We start from the raw sequence: 19,672 nt of genomic DNA, 5'->3' as shown, positions 1-19,672 counted from the left end.
ATCCCCCTAGCTCCTTCCTCTCCTGGGTTTCCCTTGATGTTTATGTAACTAACTAATTAACAGAGGGAGAGAGGTGGCGGCAGCTAGACTTGTTCACACGAGTCAAACAAACTGGACTTTGAGTGCAAAGCGGGCTTGGACACGGTACGGATGGCCTCGTGTGAGTCCGACCCAAGAGACTTTTGTCCCTCTGATTCAACGGCATGAAATTTGAAGTTTTGCCTAAGATAATTGGATAGATGGATCACAAGAGTTTGGTTCCACAGATGTGATAATAATCTATACATTGCATCAGACTGAAGTCATTTAGTTTTCTAAATTAAGGCTAGGCTAGAGTAGGATGAAGAACTTTTATAACAGGGTCACTCATTCTTGCACTAACAACAGTAAACCTTGCTAAAAATGGACCAATCTGAACACTCACTATTGCTTTAATCCCGTATAACCTTGATTGCTGCTTGCTGATGCATCGCCCGTGCTTATACTAAAATATTGTGAATGAATTATTCAATTCTTATGCACTCCACCATGTAGAAATGCTTCCAACTGACTTAAAAAGTCCAAATCTCATTATGTACCAAACTGTGATATCACCAGCACAAAAAAAGATGTTAGCGTACCAACTCTTAAAAGTAGAGTGGGTGATGACGACACAACACTGCTGACATTTCTGCCCTATCTTTGCCAAGTTTTTACCTCAAAGATTTGAAATATCATCCAAGTCTTCCACTGCGCTTTAGCTGAAGCATTTACCCATTCACACCTATGCAATGATTTGGAGAGAGCGCTCCGTCATGAAAGGTGCTTCGTTCATTTCATGTTCTCGATGGCAGTGTTCTTAGCGTTAGCATTGCTTGGTATGCTCCCGAAGTCCATATACTGCAACTACAACGTGCCTCACTCTTGTCTGTGCATTATATGTAAATGAAATATCATAGAACTTATAATAAAGGGAGATTTTAACATCCTGAGGTGTGTAGTGTTTGTTTGACATCTGTCATGGTAGAAAGTGATTGACAGGAGGGTGTGTGTGTGTGTGCGTGTTGCACATGCTCGTGTTTGTGCATGCATGCCTGCACTTTTGCACGTGTGCACTTGTAGGGTGTGCTGACCTGATGACGCTGGACTCGATGACTCCTCAGGAAAGGAAGAGACAGGGTTACATCCATGAGCTCATCCAGACAGAGGAGACCTATGTGGAAGACCTTGAGCTGGTTCTCGAGGTACGCACAAACACACACAAACACACGTGTTCTTTTTTTCATTAGGCATGAATCTTTTGTTGTGACTGTATTCTTTCCACTCAGGTCTTCTACAAGCCAATGTCAGAATCAGGACGTCTAACAGAAGATGAGATGGGTGTTATCTTTGTCAACTGGAGGGAGTTGATAATGTGTAACACCAAACTACTGAAGTAGGTACCAACAATCACCGTTATTATAAATTGAACAAGTACCACCACTTGATCTTTGTTTTTCTCAATTCTCCTCGCTGCTTCCAGAGCCCTGCGAGTCCGTAAGAAGACGGGAGGTGAAAACATGCCGGTCCAGCTGATAGGGGAGCTGTTAGCTTCAGAGCTCGCTCACATGCAGTCCTACATCCGCTTCTGCTCCTGTCAGCTCAATGCTGCTGCCCTGCTGCAAAACAAAACATACAGCCAGCCCGACTTTAAAGACTTCCTAAAGGTAGAAGATAGACCGAACAGTGAAGGCCAACATGGGTCTGCTGTTTGCCCTGCGACAGAGTATCCTCTTTCTCACTATGTTTCTCCTCTCGAGCAGAAGATTGCCACAAACTACCGCTGCAAAGGAATGCCACTATCCAGCTTCCTCCTCAAGCCCATGCAGAGAATCACACGCTATCCGCTGCTCATAAAGAACGTCAGTGATGTTTTCTGGTTTACTTGCTTTGTATCATGTGATTCCCTTTCCTTCTCTAACATTTCTTCTCTCCTTCTTCGTGACGGTTAGATCCTGGAGCACACCCTGGAAGCTCACGCAGACCGGGGCCCGCTGAGAGAAGCCCTGGAGCGAGCTGAGGAGCTGTGCTCTCAGGTCAACGAGGGAGTCAGGGAGAAGGAGAACTCAGACAGACTCGAGTGGATCCAGAGCCACGTTCAGTGTGAGGGTCCCATCGAGGTAAACACCGCCAGGCAACGACTCCGACTATAACTGTATTAGGCGTTTTATCGTCCTCCTCTTCATCTCTCCTTGTTTTCCTCGTCTTTCTTTCAGCACTTGGTCTTCAACTCGCTGACTAATTGCCTCGGGCCTCGCAAGCTGCTCCACAGCGGACGTCTCCACAAAACCAAAAGCAGCAGGGAGCTGTGGGTTTTCCTTTTTAATGATTTCCTTCTCCTCACACACAGCGCCAAACCCTTCTCCTCCTCAGGAGCAGACAAGCTGTTCAGCCTCAAGACCAACATCCAGCTGAAGATGTACAAAACAGTAAGCACTTTTCCCTGACAGGAATAAAAATACTACATGGTTCGCTTTAATTTTTCATGAAACAGTGCATAAGTGAAAGACTAAACCCAAAAGAGCACTCGTCACTTTCTGTTTTTGTCCAGCCGCTGTTTCTTAACGAAGTTTTGGTGAAAATGCCTCCCGATCCTTCAAGCGATGAGCCACTTTTCCACGTCTCGCACATTGACCGTGTCTACACTCTGAAAACGGAGACCTTAAATGAGAGGTGAGCCATGCACACAGACAGATGCAATTCTTTAAAAAAAAAAACTTCATCATATTGTCTTTAATTATTTTTGTGTTTATTTTGACGGCAGGACAGCATGGGTGCAGAAAATCAAAGCAGCATCTGAACATTTCATAGAGACGGAGAAGAAAAAGAGAGAGAAGGCTTACCAAGGTAAACACAGTTCCATCAGTGTGAATTTACTGACTGTGATTTATATTTTTCAGTATGAAAGACTTTTTACACATTTTTTACAGTGCAAAAACCTTTCAGAGACCAAACAAAGAGCAGAATATATCACATAAGTGGCTGCAGTGGATTTCGTTAACATACTGTATCTTAAAGAAATTATTGTCCTGAAGTTTTCCACACCTATAGATAATGTCTGTTTGTTTCAGCTCGTTCCCTAAAGAGCAGCGGAATCGGCCGGCTGCTGGTGACCGTCACAGAAGCCCAGGAGCTTAAAGCGTGTAAACCTAACGGTAAAGACTTCAGAGTCAATACAGACCGTCTATAAATATTCATTCAAAACAATTAACAATAAACACATATTCATCTTCTCTCCAGGGAAGAGTAACCCGTACTGTGAGCTGACGATGGGCGCTCAGTGTTACGCCTCTCGTCCGATCGCGGACACTCTGAACCCAAAGTGGAATTTCAACTGTCAGTTCTTCATCAAAGACCTGTACCAGGACGTGCTGTGCATCACTGTGTTTGAGAAGGATCAGTTCTCACCAGACGGTCAGTGAGCCAGGACACAAACAGACGCTTGAGAAGCTTGCACAACCAGAGTAGATTATTCAGCTTTTTAATTGATGCATGTGTCCCTTCAGGATAAAGAGAAAACACAACAGCATATTTGTTTGCCAGAGCACCAAGGCTTTAAAGATATATAAGTGTTGACATGTTCTCCAACATTTTGTTTAGCAATAAATGTGGTTATGGATATTTATAAAGTACATTTTGTCAAATTTCTCTTATTCAGGCTTACATTTTTACATTGTGTGGACTGTATGCCTTTCTTTTAAGCTGTAATACAATTAGGTTGTAAAAAGAAACGATATTTGTGGACACCATCATGTGTTTTTAGAGAGACTGATCAGCCTGTTTTATATCTAAAATAATGATCTAATGAAGAATAGAGTACGAGAGAGAAGGAATCAATATATTTACCCTTACCATATTGTAAAGGCAGCCCTTTTTAAACAGTTTCTCATAGTTGACATTAAAACTCAACGTATTGAATGTCACCTTCGTCCTGGACTACTATACCATTCTTTTAATGGTAATCATAATAATCATAATAATCATAATCATTCAAGACAAACCTGTCATCATGACAGGTTACTTTCATTTCACCAAAAATCTGAGTCTTGTTTTTGAGAAAGGTGTCTGTCCTAGGAGCTTCGCTGAATTACTATTTTCCGTTTCATTAGATTTCCTGGGCCGGACTGAGGTTCCCGTGGCAACAATAAAAAAAGAGATGGAGAGCAAAGGTGCCGCTAATCGTCGCCTGCTGCTTCACGAGGTTCCCACTGGAGAAGTGTCTGTCAAACTGGACCTTCAGCTGTACGAACCGACCAAGTGAAGACGACACCCTCAGCAGACATCACTTCCTGTTCTCATCATGAAGAGGAAACCTTTAGTCGAAGCGGCCACGCAAAACTTAAAAAGTGATTTCATGACTATTACAGCCTCGTCCTGCCCTGAGCCAGCGAGATTCATCATGTGAACTTCAAGTTAAAGGAGAAGGAGACCTTGCCAAAAATGTTGAACTACATTCCTATGACTTGTCCTTTTATTGTGGAGAAAGTGTTTTCCTGTTTATCGACAAATTACCTTCGGTGAATGTCTTTGCCAATATTTTCATGTGAAAGAAACGCAAGAGATGTCCCACTTAGATCACCAGGTTTTGTTACATTCATATTCAGAACATTTCATGCAAAACAACGTCAACATGTTTAGAGGAAAAAAAACAAATCTTTTGGATCCTTTTAGTTTAGAACAGGAAATATTTCACTGTACTTTCACTGTTCTTTCTTCATGGACAGTTGCACACTACTGCACATATGCTTGTTATCCTGTTCATTTGAAATGTTGCACACTACTGTATAATGTCAAAGATGAACCTCATGGTTAAGGGTGACTATGGAGGTTTATGTTCAGTGAGGCCATAAACTCTTGAATGTGGCATCAATAAAAATGCACACATAGAATATTCCATCGTTGTTGGTTGTGGCTCAGCGTTATTTTTGTCATCCAATCCTGTTTCTTTAATGTCCAACAGAACGACCCTTTCAAACACAGTACCTGTAGAATCTGTGCTATCGACGGCACCTTCCGTCTGGTGTGGCAGACGCACTGATGTGATGTGGTATGTTGTGCGGCCTGTATAGCAAACATTGAGAGACCTTCTCATATTACATTCATCATACATCAGTATCTCATTATTTTACAGAGACTGCAGTGTAACTGAAAATATCTTAAAACTTTAAGACTATTGTAAGGGTTTACCCGATGGATTTTTTTCCTTGAGCCTCATCTGGAGCGTTTCTTGAAGCAGAGATCGGATAAGTAGATGAGGCTTGTAAACTCGTGTCAGCCTGAGATGCCACAGAACTACTGTGAGGACAAGGAGGTTTGCGTTTGCATCCTAAGACAGAAAGGAAATCATCAATAAATAGAACAGTAAATACATCTGTTAAACCTGAAATCTGAAAATGGATTCACACTGATTCTTGGCTGAATGAAAAGACATTAGTGACCGTAAGGAGACAAAAACAAATAGCAAACTTCTGGAGCTGAGGCTAAAAACTAAAGGTCATAGAAAGTAGGTAAGCTGACTCATTAATGGACAATAGGCTGGATTACCTTGCATTATTTTTTTAATGTTAGCCTCCATAAGCTAATACTAGAGTATCAGTGGCTGCAGCAGCAAAACGTTTGTGTGTTTAATAAAAAAGAAAAGATGTGTTTTATTGATTATGAATACAACTTTTCATTTGTGCTGAAACAGTCCCTGTGAATACCTCTGCTCAAAGTAAAGCATTCAAAACGCTCTTACATTTCCTGAGTCAAAGAGTAAAGAAAAATACTCCCAGTACCGGCTTCACAAGAGCCGGCTGTTGTCTGATCCTTCAGTCTTTTATGTGAGTGGGGGTAGAGCAGGCCCTTAAAGTCAGCTGTGTCGACCTGGAGATAAAAACAGAGAACACAGACACATTTGGAAAACCTTACAAATGTGAAACGCTGTCTTTTTATTTCATGAAGTGAAATGTTTAAATGTCACCTTGAAGCAGCGTGGCTTTTTGATGTTGAGAAGAAAAGGATTGTATTCCTTCAGATTGTAAGTTTCTAGAAACACAAAACCCTGAAGATAAAAACATAAAAGTGATTAGAGACAGTGAAGAAGTCATATCTCGTGTATGGATTTTGGCCTTTTTTTTTAAATCCTAAGAATATGCATGTGTGACCTCTGACAGAATTAAATAGCCTCACAGTAAACAAAGCACAGGATTTTTCTAGCACAAACAATCGGTTTGAAATACATTTAGAGCAGATCGACTGGCACCACCTTGACATTGCAGTGATGCAGGTAGTGACTGTATAAGCTCTGACGTTTCTTGGCTTCTATTAGACCACAGCTGGATACGCGTCCCTCAACTCTACTCTGCAGTGGAAACCACACACGCTCGGTCCAGTGTTTGTGCAGCAGCTCCCTTCTCCTCAGCTCTGTGACGTCCCGCTTGCTGAAAAACTTCTCCAACTGCTCCAGTAAGAGAAACGGATATAAAAATAATGGAGCCTTACAAATCCAAGCAAAGACAATTTGCACAAACTACAAACAAAAGCAGAACTTCTTACCTTCTCCAAATCATTTTCTGTCTCCAGTAAAGGTTGGATTATTCTACTGGCTTCTTGATTTTCTGCCTTTATCTTTGCCTAGAAAAAAAAAACATCCAGTAAGAAAAGTCATCTGGTACTTTTCAGCAGGCGGTTCTTAAATGCAGTACCTGCAGTTGTCTGAGGGAGGAGTCAGAGAGAAAGTCTTGACTTGTTCCCTTCTGTGGCTCAGGGAGTGAGGCCTCAACTCTTTTCTTTGCTTCGACCCCATTAAAGTTGCTCCTCGGCTGACGCGGGCTCCTTTGGCTCTCTGTCTCATCCTTCAGATCTGCTGCGCTCACCTGAAACACCATGAAGAGCAGTTCAGCTTCAACAAACAACTTTCTTCTGCAAACAAAGTAGGAAATAAACACAACATTCACAAGTTGGCATTATGGGTGAGAGTGGCATCCGATGAGCAAGAGGTGATGTTGAGCCACCACAGACAACAATCAAATGTTCTGAAAAAAAAGAAAACTGCACTCAATCTGTCTCATGTTGTCTGAACTTTAAAAGTATTAAGAATACATATTGAGAAAGAAAAAGGTATTAGCCTGTAGCTTTAGGTAAAATCTTTTTTAAATGTCACCCATGATTTTAACGTCAACTGTTTTACTGACATTTTGCCATGTTTTCAAGCCATGGATGCAGTCCCGAAAAAAGTCATTCAACAGGACATTGAGTTTCTTCACCTGGAGAACATCAGTCAATTTTGGCTCATTTTATCCCTTTTTTTTCTCTTCATAAAAGCACTATTACATCTTTTAAAATACACTGACAATATGTTGTACTCTCACATACACTTTAAGTATTGCAATTTGGAAGTGAACGTATGATTATCAAAAACAAATAATGAATGTCAGCACTCCCTAGGGAATGTGATCTCTTGTAAATCCCAGATGCAGTTCGGACACAACCATGTAGGTGAAGAGAAGGCAGCGACAGATCATGTCACTAAACCTTGGAACTTGAACTTGAACTGTGTCTTACACTTTATACAATCACACATGGTGGGACATAAACATCAGTAAACTATGCAACTTTAGCAACAGGACAAACAGCAGCTTCATACTGTAACTGTGTTTTTCTAGTGTATAATTGATTGTCAGGTTTTCTTCTTTGCATGTCATCTGATACATGCAGGAGGAAAACAACTAAGCTTTTCCCCCTATTGTCCTAAATCAAGAGGATTACAGTGGCTACAATATCGGCCTTTCAATCACCTGAAACCTTTCCATTCATCTCTCAGAGATTCCATCACTGTATACTCAGATGTGACAGGGCGTAGACAGAAGGAAAAGAAGCATTCATTCTCTAAGCTGGCTTCGGTTCACACACTAAACCTACACAGCCTCCATGACATTGAAAGGTCGGTAATAAATTGTTCACATAAATCTCACTGTGAAGCGACAACTGGAGTGTGAGTGTGCATGATAGAAATGTCATGATTAGATTGGCCGCTCTAATTTTTTGAATGTAAAGTGGGACTATTTAGTTCACAGTCCCTGAGACAATGTGTGTGTGGGCTGAAGGGGGTTTCAGCCTACCTCTGATTTCAGCAGGCTAACAGGAAATCGTGTGTGGAGGGTGATCACACCACTGGCTGTTCTTTTCTTTTTTGGGCTCATCGCTAAAAAAAAAAAAAAGAAAAAAAAGAAGCGGAACATATTTGATCATCATTGTTAAGAACTACAGCCCCAATTAACCTTAATCTACAGTTAGCATTGTCACGATTTAGACAATTAAGTTAATTACGTTGAATCACTTAATTTAGCCTATGTGCAAGAGCTTACAAATGACATTAGATTGACGTTAATTGTTTAATTTAATTTAGTTAAGGCTGTTTATCTCGTGTTGCCATAGCAACGTTATGGTTTCTTACCTTCGATGATTAATGATGTGTGGGTCAGACGTTTATGGGGAAAACTGTGCCCTCGGTTTTGAGTCAGAACGCATAAAACGTGCAGTTTAGTCGTGAAAAAAAATAAATAAAGAGGTCAGCCACGTTTATCCCTCCCCGTAGACTAACTTCAGCGGCCAACAGAGGTACAGAGTGAGGAGGAGGGAGAGGCCTCCTCCAGGTGCCGTGCTGTCTGAAGGCTTCCTGTTGCCATGACACCGGTGCACGAGCGCAGCGAAGACGTTGGGTCAGGTCAGGTCAGGAGGACGCACGCGGACTCCACAGCAAGAAAACAATTACTTATTCTAATCTACGGTATGTTAAAGTCTTTTTTTAGAAACAAATACAACAACTTTCTCATTTTAAAAATTGACCAAATGTGTTGACAGATGTAAACTGATCACTTGTTTTTCCTAGATACAAAAAACGTGGTCTTTAATAGGCAACCATAATTGCAGTCATGTGTGCTTATTTCAAAAGCCAATAGGCCTACCAGAACAGACTATAATACGAAACTGCAAATGGGGGTAAACCTTTAATTGCTAATTTATTAGCAATAAGTGTCCAGTTTTAATTGTTTAATATAGTGTGCATTGAAGGTGCAACAGGTTATTGGGTTGCTTAGGCTATGACTCTAGGCTCTTGTTGACACCTCAGGTGACCCTTCAGGTTGTCCCACGGAGGCTGCTGCAACACCACCTACTCCGACACCTGCCGGGGATGCTACGACTTAATGTGTGGGTATTAGCTGCGTAAAGGCAGGGCAGGGCTTGGCCAGATCATAACTTGGGATTTCCGCAGCTTTCCTTCCTTTCGTTGTCGAGCCCGGGACCGGGGGGGAGACTACATGGATTGGTGGACTTCGTTGGCAGCGAGTGTTGCCCTGCTGTGGATTTTCTGCTTCATAGACGGTAAGAGAACACAGAGCTAGATGGACGCTTTTGAAGAACAGAGCCGTATGCTGCTTCATGGTACAAACAAACTGACATGTCCTCAATTCTTAGCTCAAGCACGTATCTCTGCAAAAATCAATAATGAGTGTTCGGTGTTAGGCTATAGGTTATTTTGTTTCACTTCCAAGCAATTAAACGAGTTATAAATTGTCAAGGAAACAATGTCAGCTGGTACCCTATTCCTTATATTTAGTTTTATAATTGTTAAAGTAAAAATACCTTATTTAACCAATCCATCTGCAAAATCGTTAACTAAAACGGATTTTCTGCAAAGGCTCTTGGAATAAGTGAAACTAAATGAAATGAATAAACAAACCATCTACTTCAGCCTGTTTGTTTGGTGTTATGGGTAAATGTGTTATATGATGGGGTTGCAGATTTGAGGGTCGCGCGTAATGATGCTATAAGTCGCCTTCCTTGCATGCTCAGGTGATGCCCACTGCCCACATTGGAGAACAAACTTTAATCCAATGGCAGACGCTGTTTGTAATGGTTGCTGACATTAGCCACCGTGTTAATGAGACTCCAGCTAACCCCGTTACCCTCTTATCTCCAGGCAATGCCGTGCTTGAGCTGCGGCTGCTCTTTCATGCTCTGACCAAAGCCGCTTGCCACCTGTACCTGGCCCTGCTCCCGCTGCGCCGAGCCGGCAGCCACTTTGCCGACTGTGTGAGATACCTATTTAACCATGCCCAGCAAGCACCCTCTCCACCCCAGGGTTATCCCGTCCAAAGCCAGCCCCTGGCCCGGAAAGGCACGCTACACTTCCTGGAGGGCATGTGCGTGGTGTGCGAGACTGTGCCCAACCTGATGGGCGCAGCGCTCAGCGTTGGCGCTGCTTTCTGCCATATGATGCAGGGAGGTTTCTTCGTCCTGGCGGCCACGCTGCGCACCATCCAGATCAACCTGTTCTCCCAGATGAACGGCGAGAAGGATAGATGGGACAAAGAGCGACACAGAGCCAAAGAAAGCGAAAAAAAGCTCAATTCGAAGGTTTTGGAATACATCTCGGTTTTTTGTCAAGACCCCGTCAGCGCTTTACGCATCAAAGTCGACGTACCACCTGTGTATAGATAGTATTTGTCGATGCTAAACAATCTAATGGTTAATTGGCACATAAGGGGCCTTCTTTTAACTTCTGAGGGGAACAGTTGGAGCAGAGATGAGATGAGATCCCTAGGGAGCGTTGGACTTTGATCTCTGTTCAATCACTCACAGTGTTCGGGAGAATAGTCCAACAGAATCAAAGAAATTGTAAAGTGTAAAGAAAATAATCTATGGTGCATTTTATTACATTTGTTTTACATTTATTGAGATATAAGAGTTAAAATAAATGTGTCACACAAATGAAACATTACATCTTTGATTGGTTATTGCATTTGTCATTGTTACCTGATTTAGATTTTAAATGGTAAAATTTAATTTACAATCACATCATTGTCACTTTTTACTACATCATTGCACAAGCTACTGTATCTGCAGTTGGGTTGATAATAAGGTGCTCTACTGATTGCATTTCATTTTATGTCAGTCCTAATCTTCTAAGTATCTATCAGACATTCATCATCACTTGCTCGTATCACATTCTGATTATCAAACCACAGTCCATTTTACATAAACTGTAAAATCACCACTTTAACCATTTAGCCCTGATATCACATTTAGGTATGGAAGTTCAAATGGTGTGTTTAAGTCATAATTGTGTGTTCAATGTTGTAAATAATATGAATTTGGACTCTTGGTCTCTTATTTAACTGCTTCCAGATAAATCAGAAACTATACTGAAAAACGAGGAGGACATTAGGTGATAAAGCATATCAATGTTATGCCATCGACCTAGCATTGACTAAAAGCTTACATTAGCAATCAACAATCCTTTTACGGTAAAGTTTGCAAGAAATTGGTCCCTTGCAAACAATAGACTAGCTGCTGTCTAACAGCACACTAGCTAATATGACTTTATGATAGTTTAAAATCTTAGTAGTTCAAAGCTAACTCTTAAGTTAGAGAGTTAGCATTAGCTTTAAAATACCTCAAAGTGAAAATGATAAATTATCATCATACAATAGTTTTTTTTTTTTTAAATGTCTACTCAAATGTTCAACTTGGGACACAGTACAACATTGTAACAGCATATAGCTTCCAACCCAGAGGATGATTCTCCCCCTCTGGGTTGCTCTGAGGAAAGCTATAAGGAATCTGTTGAATTTTGTGACCTATCGGTCTCCATATCAGGTCATGTAGTTTAATCTTAGCCCTGACAGATCTATGACGGATAAGAAGAAGGCTGAGGGAGGTACAGAGCAAATGTTCAAGAGTGGAATTCTGCCAGATTAAGTCTGGTTCCTGGCTAGGATAAAGGTACTTTGTCTGCTTGCAGAGTTCAGATGCAGTGTCCCTACATACAAGTTCTTTAGAGGCACAGGAGGGCGAAGAAACTGAGTCAACGTGGGTTAGCAGGACTGTGAGCTGATACAGAAGATGGCTGTGTTCCAACGGAGACTAAAGTCTTGAGCCAGGTGTAGCATGGAGAGGCTGTGGAGGGATTTTCCCAGCTACAGTGACAGGAAAAGAAAAAAAATCCCTTTAGGCTGCTGCTGATGTGTTAAACAAAAATAAGATTGGAAAGGACATTCAAAGTAGTTAACTGTACAGGAAGATCTTTGTGGAAACTTACTGAGCATATCTACAATTCTTCTTACAGCTTCTTTGTTTACTCTGAATTCATTCTGCTCAGACCTGCCACAAAGGAACAAATAAATAAACTTAAGAGCATGGTGGTGGCATTAGAGATACAGACAGCTTATCAATCACCTCAGAAAATGAGCTTAAAAGCAAACAGGTTTTCAGGGGCTAATCTTGTTACTCACACCCTCGACTTTGTCACAATCTCCAACCTTCGCAGAGCTGACAAAACGTTTTTCTGTGTATCAGATGAGAGGGCTTCAAGGGTGGAAAGTTTGCCTGAAACAAACAAAGGTCTGTTTGGGTGAGACAGCCTGAGATCGTTTCTAAAGTCAAAGTTTATTTCTGCTTTCTATTTTACCTGAGAGGATGAGCTTTGTGGCCAAGTTTCGCACAGCATGTAGGCACTGTTTCTCAGAAAAGGAGTGAACTCCATCTTCACAAAGGTACCTAAACACCACCTGGATATAAATAAAAACACACCTCGTCAACATAACCTACCAACTTGTTACTGTACTATAGGCTTTAAAATTAAATGTCAAGCTATTCTGCCCCCTAGTGATGGGGATGAATGTTTGGAGAATAACAAGATGTGTAATAAAATCTATGCAGTAAAATTGAAGACCGCAAAACTTGTAAATTGTAATTCCAGTTATTAAATTTATCTTGTTGGCATTAGTAACAAGAACCAATCATTGCTAGCTTACATTCATGTAATGTTATGGCACAGTTGGACAAAACTAGTGTGACCCAACATAATCAAAATTTCCTAAAGCAGGTGTGCTTCTAAAACATCCCAAACTCAACTCTATAAATGGGAATATTTCCTTATAATAATTTATCATTTGAAAGCACATACACTCCACATATGCCATATTTAGAGGGGACTAGTATAGAAACATTTTAACACCTGAAAAAGAAAGGGGAGAAAAAAAATTGGAGATACTATTGGTATTTTACCTTTTCAGCATCTTGCACATTCCTTCAAGACTATTCCTGCAGACTTGGACATTTATGATGCTTATTTTATCCCTTTTAAGTTTCTTTGAGAGCAGGGCATTGGATTTTCTTTTTTAAATAATATTTCTGTTACTTTTATGCACCAAACACCGAGTCAAATTCCTTGCAAGTGTAAACCTGCCTTGGAAAAACCAAAGATTATCTCCATTTCAAAATCCCACATTTGCTATGAAAGTCTTAATCCTTTTCATTGTCGACTATACTCGGACCTAAAGGAATCACTGTAATGACTATATGATCATGGCATCAGCCTTTAGATAGGTACCGTGCATAGGGGAGCTACCACTAGAATGCTAGCCCTAGATTCCCAGAGAAAACAATGAGGTCATGACCTTTGTCCTCAAGAGGCTCAAAACTCTGCTAAAACTGTTTGGATTTAATTTTAGCCCCGCAGTTTAAGTGCAGGGTTTGATTGCTGACAGAAAATATTCTGTATTCATGCGATGTAACAGAGAGAAACCTGGCTGATCCTGCATGAATAAAACACACTCCACTCCCCACCAAGCCTGAGTCTCATCAAGTGCATAGTAAGTTATTATGATCCCTGAGTGTATATAAAAATAAAAAGTACCTGGTAAGTGTCTATAAAGGGTTTTAGAAGCACTCGAAGGAAGGATAGCACCTCCTGCCCAGCATCTGACACCGTCACTTCCTGCTCAATGATATCGATGGCTGCACATTTCTTCAAGAGGAAGCATGCCTCCTCAAAGTCCTGACCAATGGGAGGAAATACATCAACAAGAAGGTAGACACAATAACAACAATTGTGTTCAAATTCAGGTTTTGGTGGAAATTTATTTAACTCAAATCTTTTTTTACTGTTTATAAATAAATGATAATGGGTAGCATGGAAAACCATTTTCAACCATCTCCAACTAGGGTAACAAGAACAGTTCAGAGTGAAGAGCCATCAGGGTCAAATGTGTGAAACAAGTGAACTACGTCATTTAGCAGTAAGTAATGAATTTGCATAAATCTTAACTGGAATTCTATTTTTACTTCAGACATCAAGTCTGGGATGTTAGTCAAGTTTGCAAAACTCGACTAACAGGACAATAAGCCTCTGTATGATCGCTGCTCTGAGGTGAATGAAGGGGGCCGATGTTGGGTTGTTACCTGAGACGACATTCCAGGAGTGAAAATGAACTCATTGGAGAAGATGTCTTGTAGGAATAAGAAGAAGGGGAAGAGCTTGTCTGTAAACAGAACAATGATTGATGAGACAAAGAGGAATTAAAAAAACCCCACATTAATCAAATCCATTTCCTCAAGGCAGAAACCCCAAGGAGAACCAGACGAATTGAACGTGGTGTGTCACCCTCACCTTTCTGTGTCGTCTTTAAGATGTGTATTGCGGTAGCGACCATTGCAGGACGCACGAAAAGATGCACACACTGATTCCTATAGGATGCCAGCATTAGGACCGCCGCCGCTGTCCTGAACGCACCTTCCTCTGGGCTGATTGGACGTTTCATTGCAGGCTCTTCTTCCCGAACCAGGTAAACACGACCTGCTTTACTCTGAACTACAGAGCGATGTAGGGCCATGTTGGATGCCATCACATCCAGGTCAGGGATTTTTTCTATAGAACACAATATCACCATTATCCGATTATGAAGAGGCATGCTGAGGTTCAAGAGGGTTGCTTCAGCCTCAGTATACCTTGTAATGCATTTGTGCACATTATAGTTCCTGCATGCGTGTACCAGCACACGAGACCTACTACGTGAGACGTTCAGTGGGGTCCTTTGAGGATAAGTTTCCTTAAGTGCATTAGTCAACTGAACATCTCCTAAGTGATCTGAGCTCATGTGCCAACTCACATCGATGTAATCTGTCTGATGTACCTTAGAGCGTGTCAAAGGACCCTCTTTGGGGGAAGCTGACAGCTTTACCAGGAGGGAACCCACTCATTTACCTTTCTCAATTAACCTTATCTGGCTTACTTGTGATTCAATATTCAAGTGCCCCCTGCTGGTCATTGAAGTGATTGGAAATTACACCGCCGAGAAAAAAAAAAAAAAAAAAAATTCAACCCACCAGGCCAGTTCAAGCGAGCCCCAAAAACCAGCGCCAATTTCCTGAGCCAGAGTGTTTTCTCTGTGAGCTGATGCCACAGCAGGCCCTCCTCTGTTAAGACTGTGGTCGGAGCCTGGAGCAACAGGCAGGCCATCAGAGACCAGGGGCTAATCAGAGAGCCCTCCTCTTGGAGCCGTACCACCAGATGAGCCAGCCAACTCACGCAGGCTTGAGCCTCAGCAGTGGGCTTCTGAGGGAGGTCTCTGTGAATAGATATAAAAGGGGAAGAAGAGGGGGGAGTTAACACAGATAATGGAGGGGGCAGAGACTCACAGGCTACATTTAGAAAAGATGGCTATAGATTTTCAACTACACAATATTTTCTTACATTTAAGGGATACAAATGTTAAAATAGAAATAAATATTACAAAAGATATGTTAAATAGTTTGCTTTCTGACTTTTAAATAGAATTCTGATGGGGGAATTTGAACCTATAACCTCCTATGCTGGCTTGAACTCAGTGTATGGTGCAAACCTTGGCTGAATTGATAAGATATCTTGTATAGATCTAAGAATAAATACTACCTGGGTATGAGGTTGTACTGGCAGCGGTTTATCTTGCCCTGACACAAACGTCGGACTGACAGAGGGCGACCAAAGTTCACTTGCATGCTGCCGTAATCTTCCTGCAACACTTTGGTGGCTTTGAGCAGACCCTGCAGAGAGAGAGAGCGAAAAGAGAGAGAGAGCAGGGCTAGGAGTGATTAAATAGCAAGATATAATCAGCTTTAAACATGCTTGAACCCTTCTGACCTGTGCTGATGTTGTAAAAGTTTCAGACACAATTATATTTGTAATTACATTATAATTAAATACAATGAGGAGTGTGCTTCTTACAACTTTAACAAAAAAAACATTACATGTTATCAGGGACGCAGATATCAAAATTGAAATTCGTCAAAGACAGTTCAAATTGTTATAGGTAGTGAGAGTTCTTAAACCAAGTTTTTAAGGGTGACACTTTTATTACGTGAGGAATGTTAACAGCATGTACCGTGGTGCTTTCTTTGGGTTTGGGGACACCCAGTAACTCATGAGCAAGCAGGGATTCCTCCAGCACTCTGTCGTAGCTGATACTGATGGGCATCAACGTAATGTCAAAAACCTCCCCTTTGAAGTAGGGCTCTAGCACCATGTGCATCATCCCTGCAGAGAAAATGAAGAGATTGTAAAAGTTGGCCTTTTTTTAAAATTCCTGCAGTCCTCTAAAGAAATCTGACTTTTATAACATCTACAAAAATGTAAGTTAACTGCATAGGGTCAAAAGCTGCAGTTCCTCAAGTGGCCACTTGAAGCTAGCTCCAAAAGGAAGTCAATCCCAGTAGATTTAAGACTTCTATGTTAAATTGTACAATTTTCAAGCAGTAATAAATGTGTTTAATTTGGAATAGAAGTAGTGTTTGGTCTCCAAAGCTTATTTTTTAAAACTTTGAAATTAAGCTAATTTAGCACATGGCTATTTTGGTGTTATACTGTTAGCTGTCTTAAAGGACTCAACTCAATCAAAACCTTCTACCTTGTATTCCAAATATAGTCAATTATGGCTCCAAGATGATGATAGCCAGAATCCCCAATCTCAAGGTTTTCAATAGTAACCAAGAAGCAAAACGAGAAAATACCAGCAAATTTTCAACATGGCCCTCACCTAATTTGGGCGTCAGAGACTTCAGTGTGCGGCTCCGCAGTCCTTCCACATAAAACTCCACAGGAGCAAATCCCCTCTGCAGCAAACAGAGGGACAAACATTTGATTGAATATTTAAACAAGCTGAAGATATTTTAGAGCATGACTGTTTAGATTTCACAGTTGCGCTGCGCTGCTTATTGTGTCTTACCCTGACAATGGTTTTAACATATTCTGAAAGCACTGCCCAGTACAGTTTGTCAGAGCCAATGGCACGTCGGATAAAGAAAGCTCCAGAGCGACGCAGTATTTCTCCCACCATCTTCATCCCTGCAAGAGCTTTACAATGGCAAGAATAGAAAAAAAGAGAGAAGTAAGGACAATGTGTACTAGAGACGTGTTCATTTAACTCAGTGTTAACCAAATCAATCTGATGTGTTGCTCCAAATAGATACTTGCGACTTCCTGCAGCAATTACTGGCACAGGGATGTCGTAGGTGAACAGGATGTAGGAAATAACCAAGAAGTCGACATAACTCCTGTGATTGGGCATCAGAATTACAGGGTGCTCTTGAATTGCTTGTTGAAGCTGAAAGGTGACAGAAGAAATTGTGTTCAGGACAAAACAAGAAAACCAAAGGTTCAAAGTTTAAGTCTATTTTCACAGCAGTTTGTGAAATGGTACATGACAGAGAGGAAACTCCTCATTTGGTTATTTCCTGTTACAGTTAGCCACTTTGCATTTAATTAACAATTATGTTTTCTGTATGGGACCACCTAACATGGCGATTAGAAAAAATAATACACATTTACAAAAGATGTAAAAATAGAAGTCTATGTACAGTAAGTTGTATTTTTTTATTTGGATACATTTAAAGATTTACTGTATTTGTATGAACAACTACTAATAAAATATACATTAGACTATAGTGTAAACTGTCCTTTATTGCTCTGTGATGATCCTAAACAGAACGCAGTGTGTTGTTTTTTAAAAGTGATTGCTTCTGACCCGGTTGAGTCCTTCCATGTTGACATTGATGCTGCTGAAGAGTCTCTTGGACATTTTGCTGATAGTGTAGCCCATCAGCCTGATGAACCCCAGCTGCAGGTTTTGAGACATCTCCTCCAAAATCCTAGACGCTTCCTCTCTCACTTCCTCCATCGACGACCCCGTCTCTGTGGCGATCTGATGAGGAAGGAAATCAAGGAAACGAACACCATGTTGATGAAGCAATAGTTTGAATCAACTTCATTAAATATTTTCTCCTCACCTCCTTGGCCATGTAGCGTAGATACTGTGACTCCAGCACAACCTTGTTGAGGTCAGCTGTGGAGCAGGAGGGGGCTCCTTTGTAGGGGTGGGGGCTGAAAGTCCTGAAGGCATGACCAAGATCACTGCTGCATCTCCGCTCCTCTAATATATCCACAAAGTCCTCGTCGCCTTTGACTGAATCCATTACACTGTGTAAAAAAACACATTAAACACTGCAAATTTACTAAGTTTACTCAAGTATGTTAGCGGAAAAATACAGAAAGATGATTAAAAGTATTAAACAGAAAAGTCAAACACAACCAAACGATGCTTTAAAGAGGAAGTGTCATCTCGTTTGTTTAGTACTTTAGTCATATAATAGCATGGTTCTATGACATCACAAATGTCAGCCAATCGTGATCCAATGCGCAAATTCAATAGAAGTTTGATGTGAAAACTATAAACATCCAGCTAAAATACAAGGAGTAGAAGTTAGAAATGACTTTATATCATAAATACTGGATTTAATGAAGTCTATACTCCAAATATTGTCACAAGTTGATGTAAAACATCTTAGACTTAGAACATTTCTTTAACCATACCTACATCCGGTGACCCTATAAGAGTCTTGATCCAGTTATGAGCAGAAACAACACTGTCTCATTATCTACAGTCTATATTGTTTGGACTCTGACCCGCTAATGTTGGATGGATTACTGAATGTTTCAAAGTAGGTCAAAGTTTTAGCAGCTAATACTCCTCAGCTCTGTTGGGACCTGCTTCTGCTGCATTTTCTAACAGTTTCAAGAGAACAAACACGACCATGCATTGTTTACTGTTTCAGTTTCAATGTCAGCCCTTACCTATTCCTTATATTTCTCACACTCTTTTTGTTACTTTTAAAACATGTTTAAGTTGAGACCATGCATAGAAACAAGCGATAGGCTAAAGTGAACGGATGCAACAACGGATGATAAACAAACTGGGTTCAAAAGATCTCACCGTATGAGTCATGAGCAGACGCGACCTTTGCAGGTGTCTGTCCTGGTTTAGACCGTTTCCGCACTTGTCCGCTTACTTTGATGCAGCCTGTCTACAGCCTGTCAGCGTCCCAGGGAGCGAGCCAATGGAATTAGTGGGTTTTGGAAACTCCTCCCGCACAGTGTAACGTTCAGCCCTCTGCCCTCTAATAACCCCTAACACAACACTGATGTGCACAAGCAGGGGGGAGCTCACTTTTTCATCTTGCTTCTAGAGAAATATACTAAAGCTAACACACACTTGCCTGTGCAAAGTGTGCTCACTTTGATCAACAACACTTAATATTTTGTGCAGAATCAAATCTCTCTTTTTAACAATATTTGCACATTTTGATGAACTACAATTTATTCATAATTAAATACAGGGACTTTAGAAGTAGTTTTTTTGTAAATCATCTGATGTATATTCAGCTAATTACTCATCAGCTCAGGAACATGAAGGTCAAAAAGATGAGGTCAGCTGCCTACATCCCTTCAGTCTCAATTTCTCCATGTTAAGCAGTTCAATGCGTCACACACACAAGTAGCCTAGAGATTAAGATGTTG

The 19,672-nt window shown here is 41.0% G+C and overlaps 4 protein-coding genes across 7 annotated transcripts in view; 2 read left to right on the top strand and 2 right to left on the bottom strand.

The window, feature by feature from the left end:
• Nucleotides 1–4,912, top strand: part of itsn2a (intersectin 2a) — a 35,079-nt gene extending 30,167 nt beyond the window's left edge. For all 3 annotated transcript variants that reach the window (XM_079351579.1, XM_079351578.1, XM_079351577.1), the window contains 11 exons: nt 1,102–1,223; nt 1,308–1,414; nt 1,502–1,685; nt 1,782–1,880; nt 1,971–2,138; nt 2,235–2,447; nt 2,570–2,691; nt 2,783–2,865; nt 3,090–3,173; nt 3,259–3,432; nt 4,128–4,912. In XM_079351579.1, the coding sequence (XP_079207705.1) occupies nt 1,102–1,223; nt 1,308–1,414; nt 1,502–1,685; nt 1,782–1,880; nt 1,971–2,138; nt 2,235–2,447; nt 2,570–2,691; nt 2,783–2,865; nt 3,090–3,173; nt 3,259–3,432; nt 4,128–4,279 (1,508 nt within the window). In that variant the 3' untranslated portion in view covers nt 4,280–4,912. The remainder of the gene's footprint in view (nt 1–1,101; nt 1,224–1,307; nt 1,415–1,501; nt 1,686–1,781; nt 1,881–1,970; nt 2,139–2,234; nt 2,448–2,569; nt 2,692–2,782; nt 2,866–3,089; nt 3,174–3,258; nt 3,433–4,127) is intronic.
• On the bottom strand, nt 4,690–8,518 carry fam228a (family with sequence similarity 228 member A). Its single transcript, XM_079351623.1, has 9 exons — nt 8,456–8,518; nt 8,121–8,203; nt 6,705–6,875; nt 6,556–6,633; nt 6,266–6,457; nt 5,981–6,061; nt 5,796–5,883; nt 5,206–5,344; nt 4,690–5,079 (listed from the first exon to the last, which is right to left on the bottom strand). The coding sequence occupies exons 2-9, from the start codon at nt 8,199–8,201 to the stop codon at nt 5,016–5,018; spliced, it is 894 nt and encodes a 297-aa protein (XP_079207749.1). The 5' UTR covers nt 8,202–8,203; nt 8,456–8,518; the 3' UTR covers nt 4,690–5,015.
• A 38-nt stretch (nt 8,519–8,556) lies between these two features.
• On the top strand, nt 8,557–10,778 carry LOC306828893 (uncharacterized protein). The gene is made up of 3 exons (XM_079351632.1): nt 8,557–8,788; nt 9,131–9,384; nt 9,983–10,778. Exons 2-3 carry the CDS (start codon nt 9,321–9,323, stop codon nt 10,501–10,503), a joined length of 585 nt encoding a protein of 194 aa, XP_079207758.1. The 5' UTR covers nt 8,557–8,788; nt 9,131–9,320; the 3' UTR covers nt 10,504–10,778.
• Nucleotides 10,689–19,221, bottom strand: LOC306828875 (dihydroxyacetone phosphate acyltransferase-like). Of its 2 annotated transcripts, XM_079351604.1 has the most exons (16): nt 19,089–19,220; nt 18,106–18,295; nt 17,844–18,020; nt 17,294–17,423; nt 17,046–17,173; nt 16,857–16,932; nt 16,206–16,357; nt 15,737–15,867; nt 15,172–15,413; nt 14,456–14,713; nt 14,248–14,327; nt 13,703–13,843; nt 12,473–12,572; nt 12,297–12,390; nt 12,104–12,165; nt 10,689–11,981 (listed from the first exon to the last, which is right to left on the bottom strand). In XM_079351604.1, exons 2-16 carry the CDS (start codon nt 18,289–18,291, stop codon nt 11,929–11,931), a joined length of 2,010 nt encoding a protein of 669 aa, XP_079207730.1. In that variant the 5' UTR covers nt 18,292–18,295; nt 19,089–19,220; the 3' UTR covers nt 10,689–11,928. The 2 variants fall into 2 exon arrangements, with proteins under 2 accessions (XP_079207730.1, XP_079207729.1); XM_079351603.1 differs by having other exon boundaries at nt 17,046–17,423; nt 19,089–19,221.
• Between the last annotated feature and the right edge of the window lie 451 nt (nt 19,222–19,672).

Source organism: Symphodus melops, assembly GCF_947650265.1.
Source record: "Symphodus melops genome assembly, chromosome: 1".
NCBI lineage: Eukaryota > Metazoa > Chordata > Actinopteri > Labriformes > Labridae > Symphodus > Symphodus melops.
Note: the sequence above shows the minus strand (reverse complement) of the source record. Positions and strands in the feature narration are given on the sequence as shown.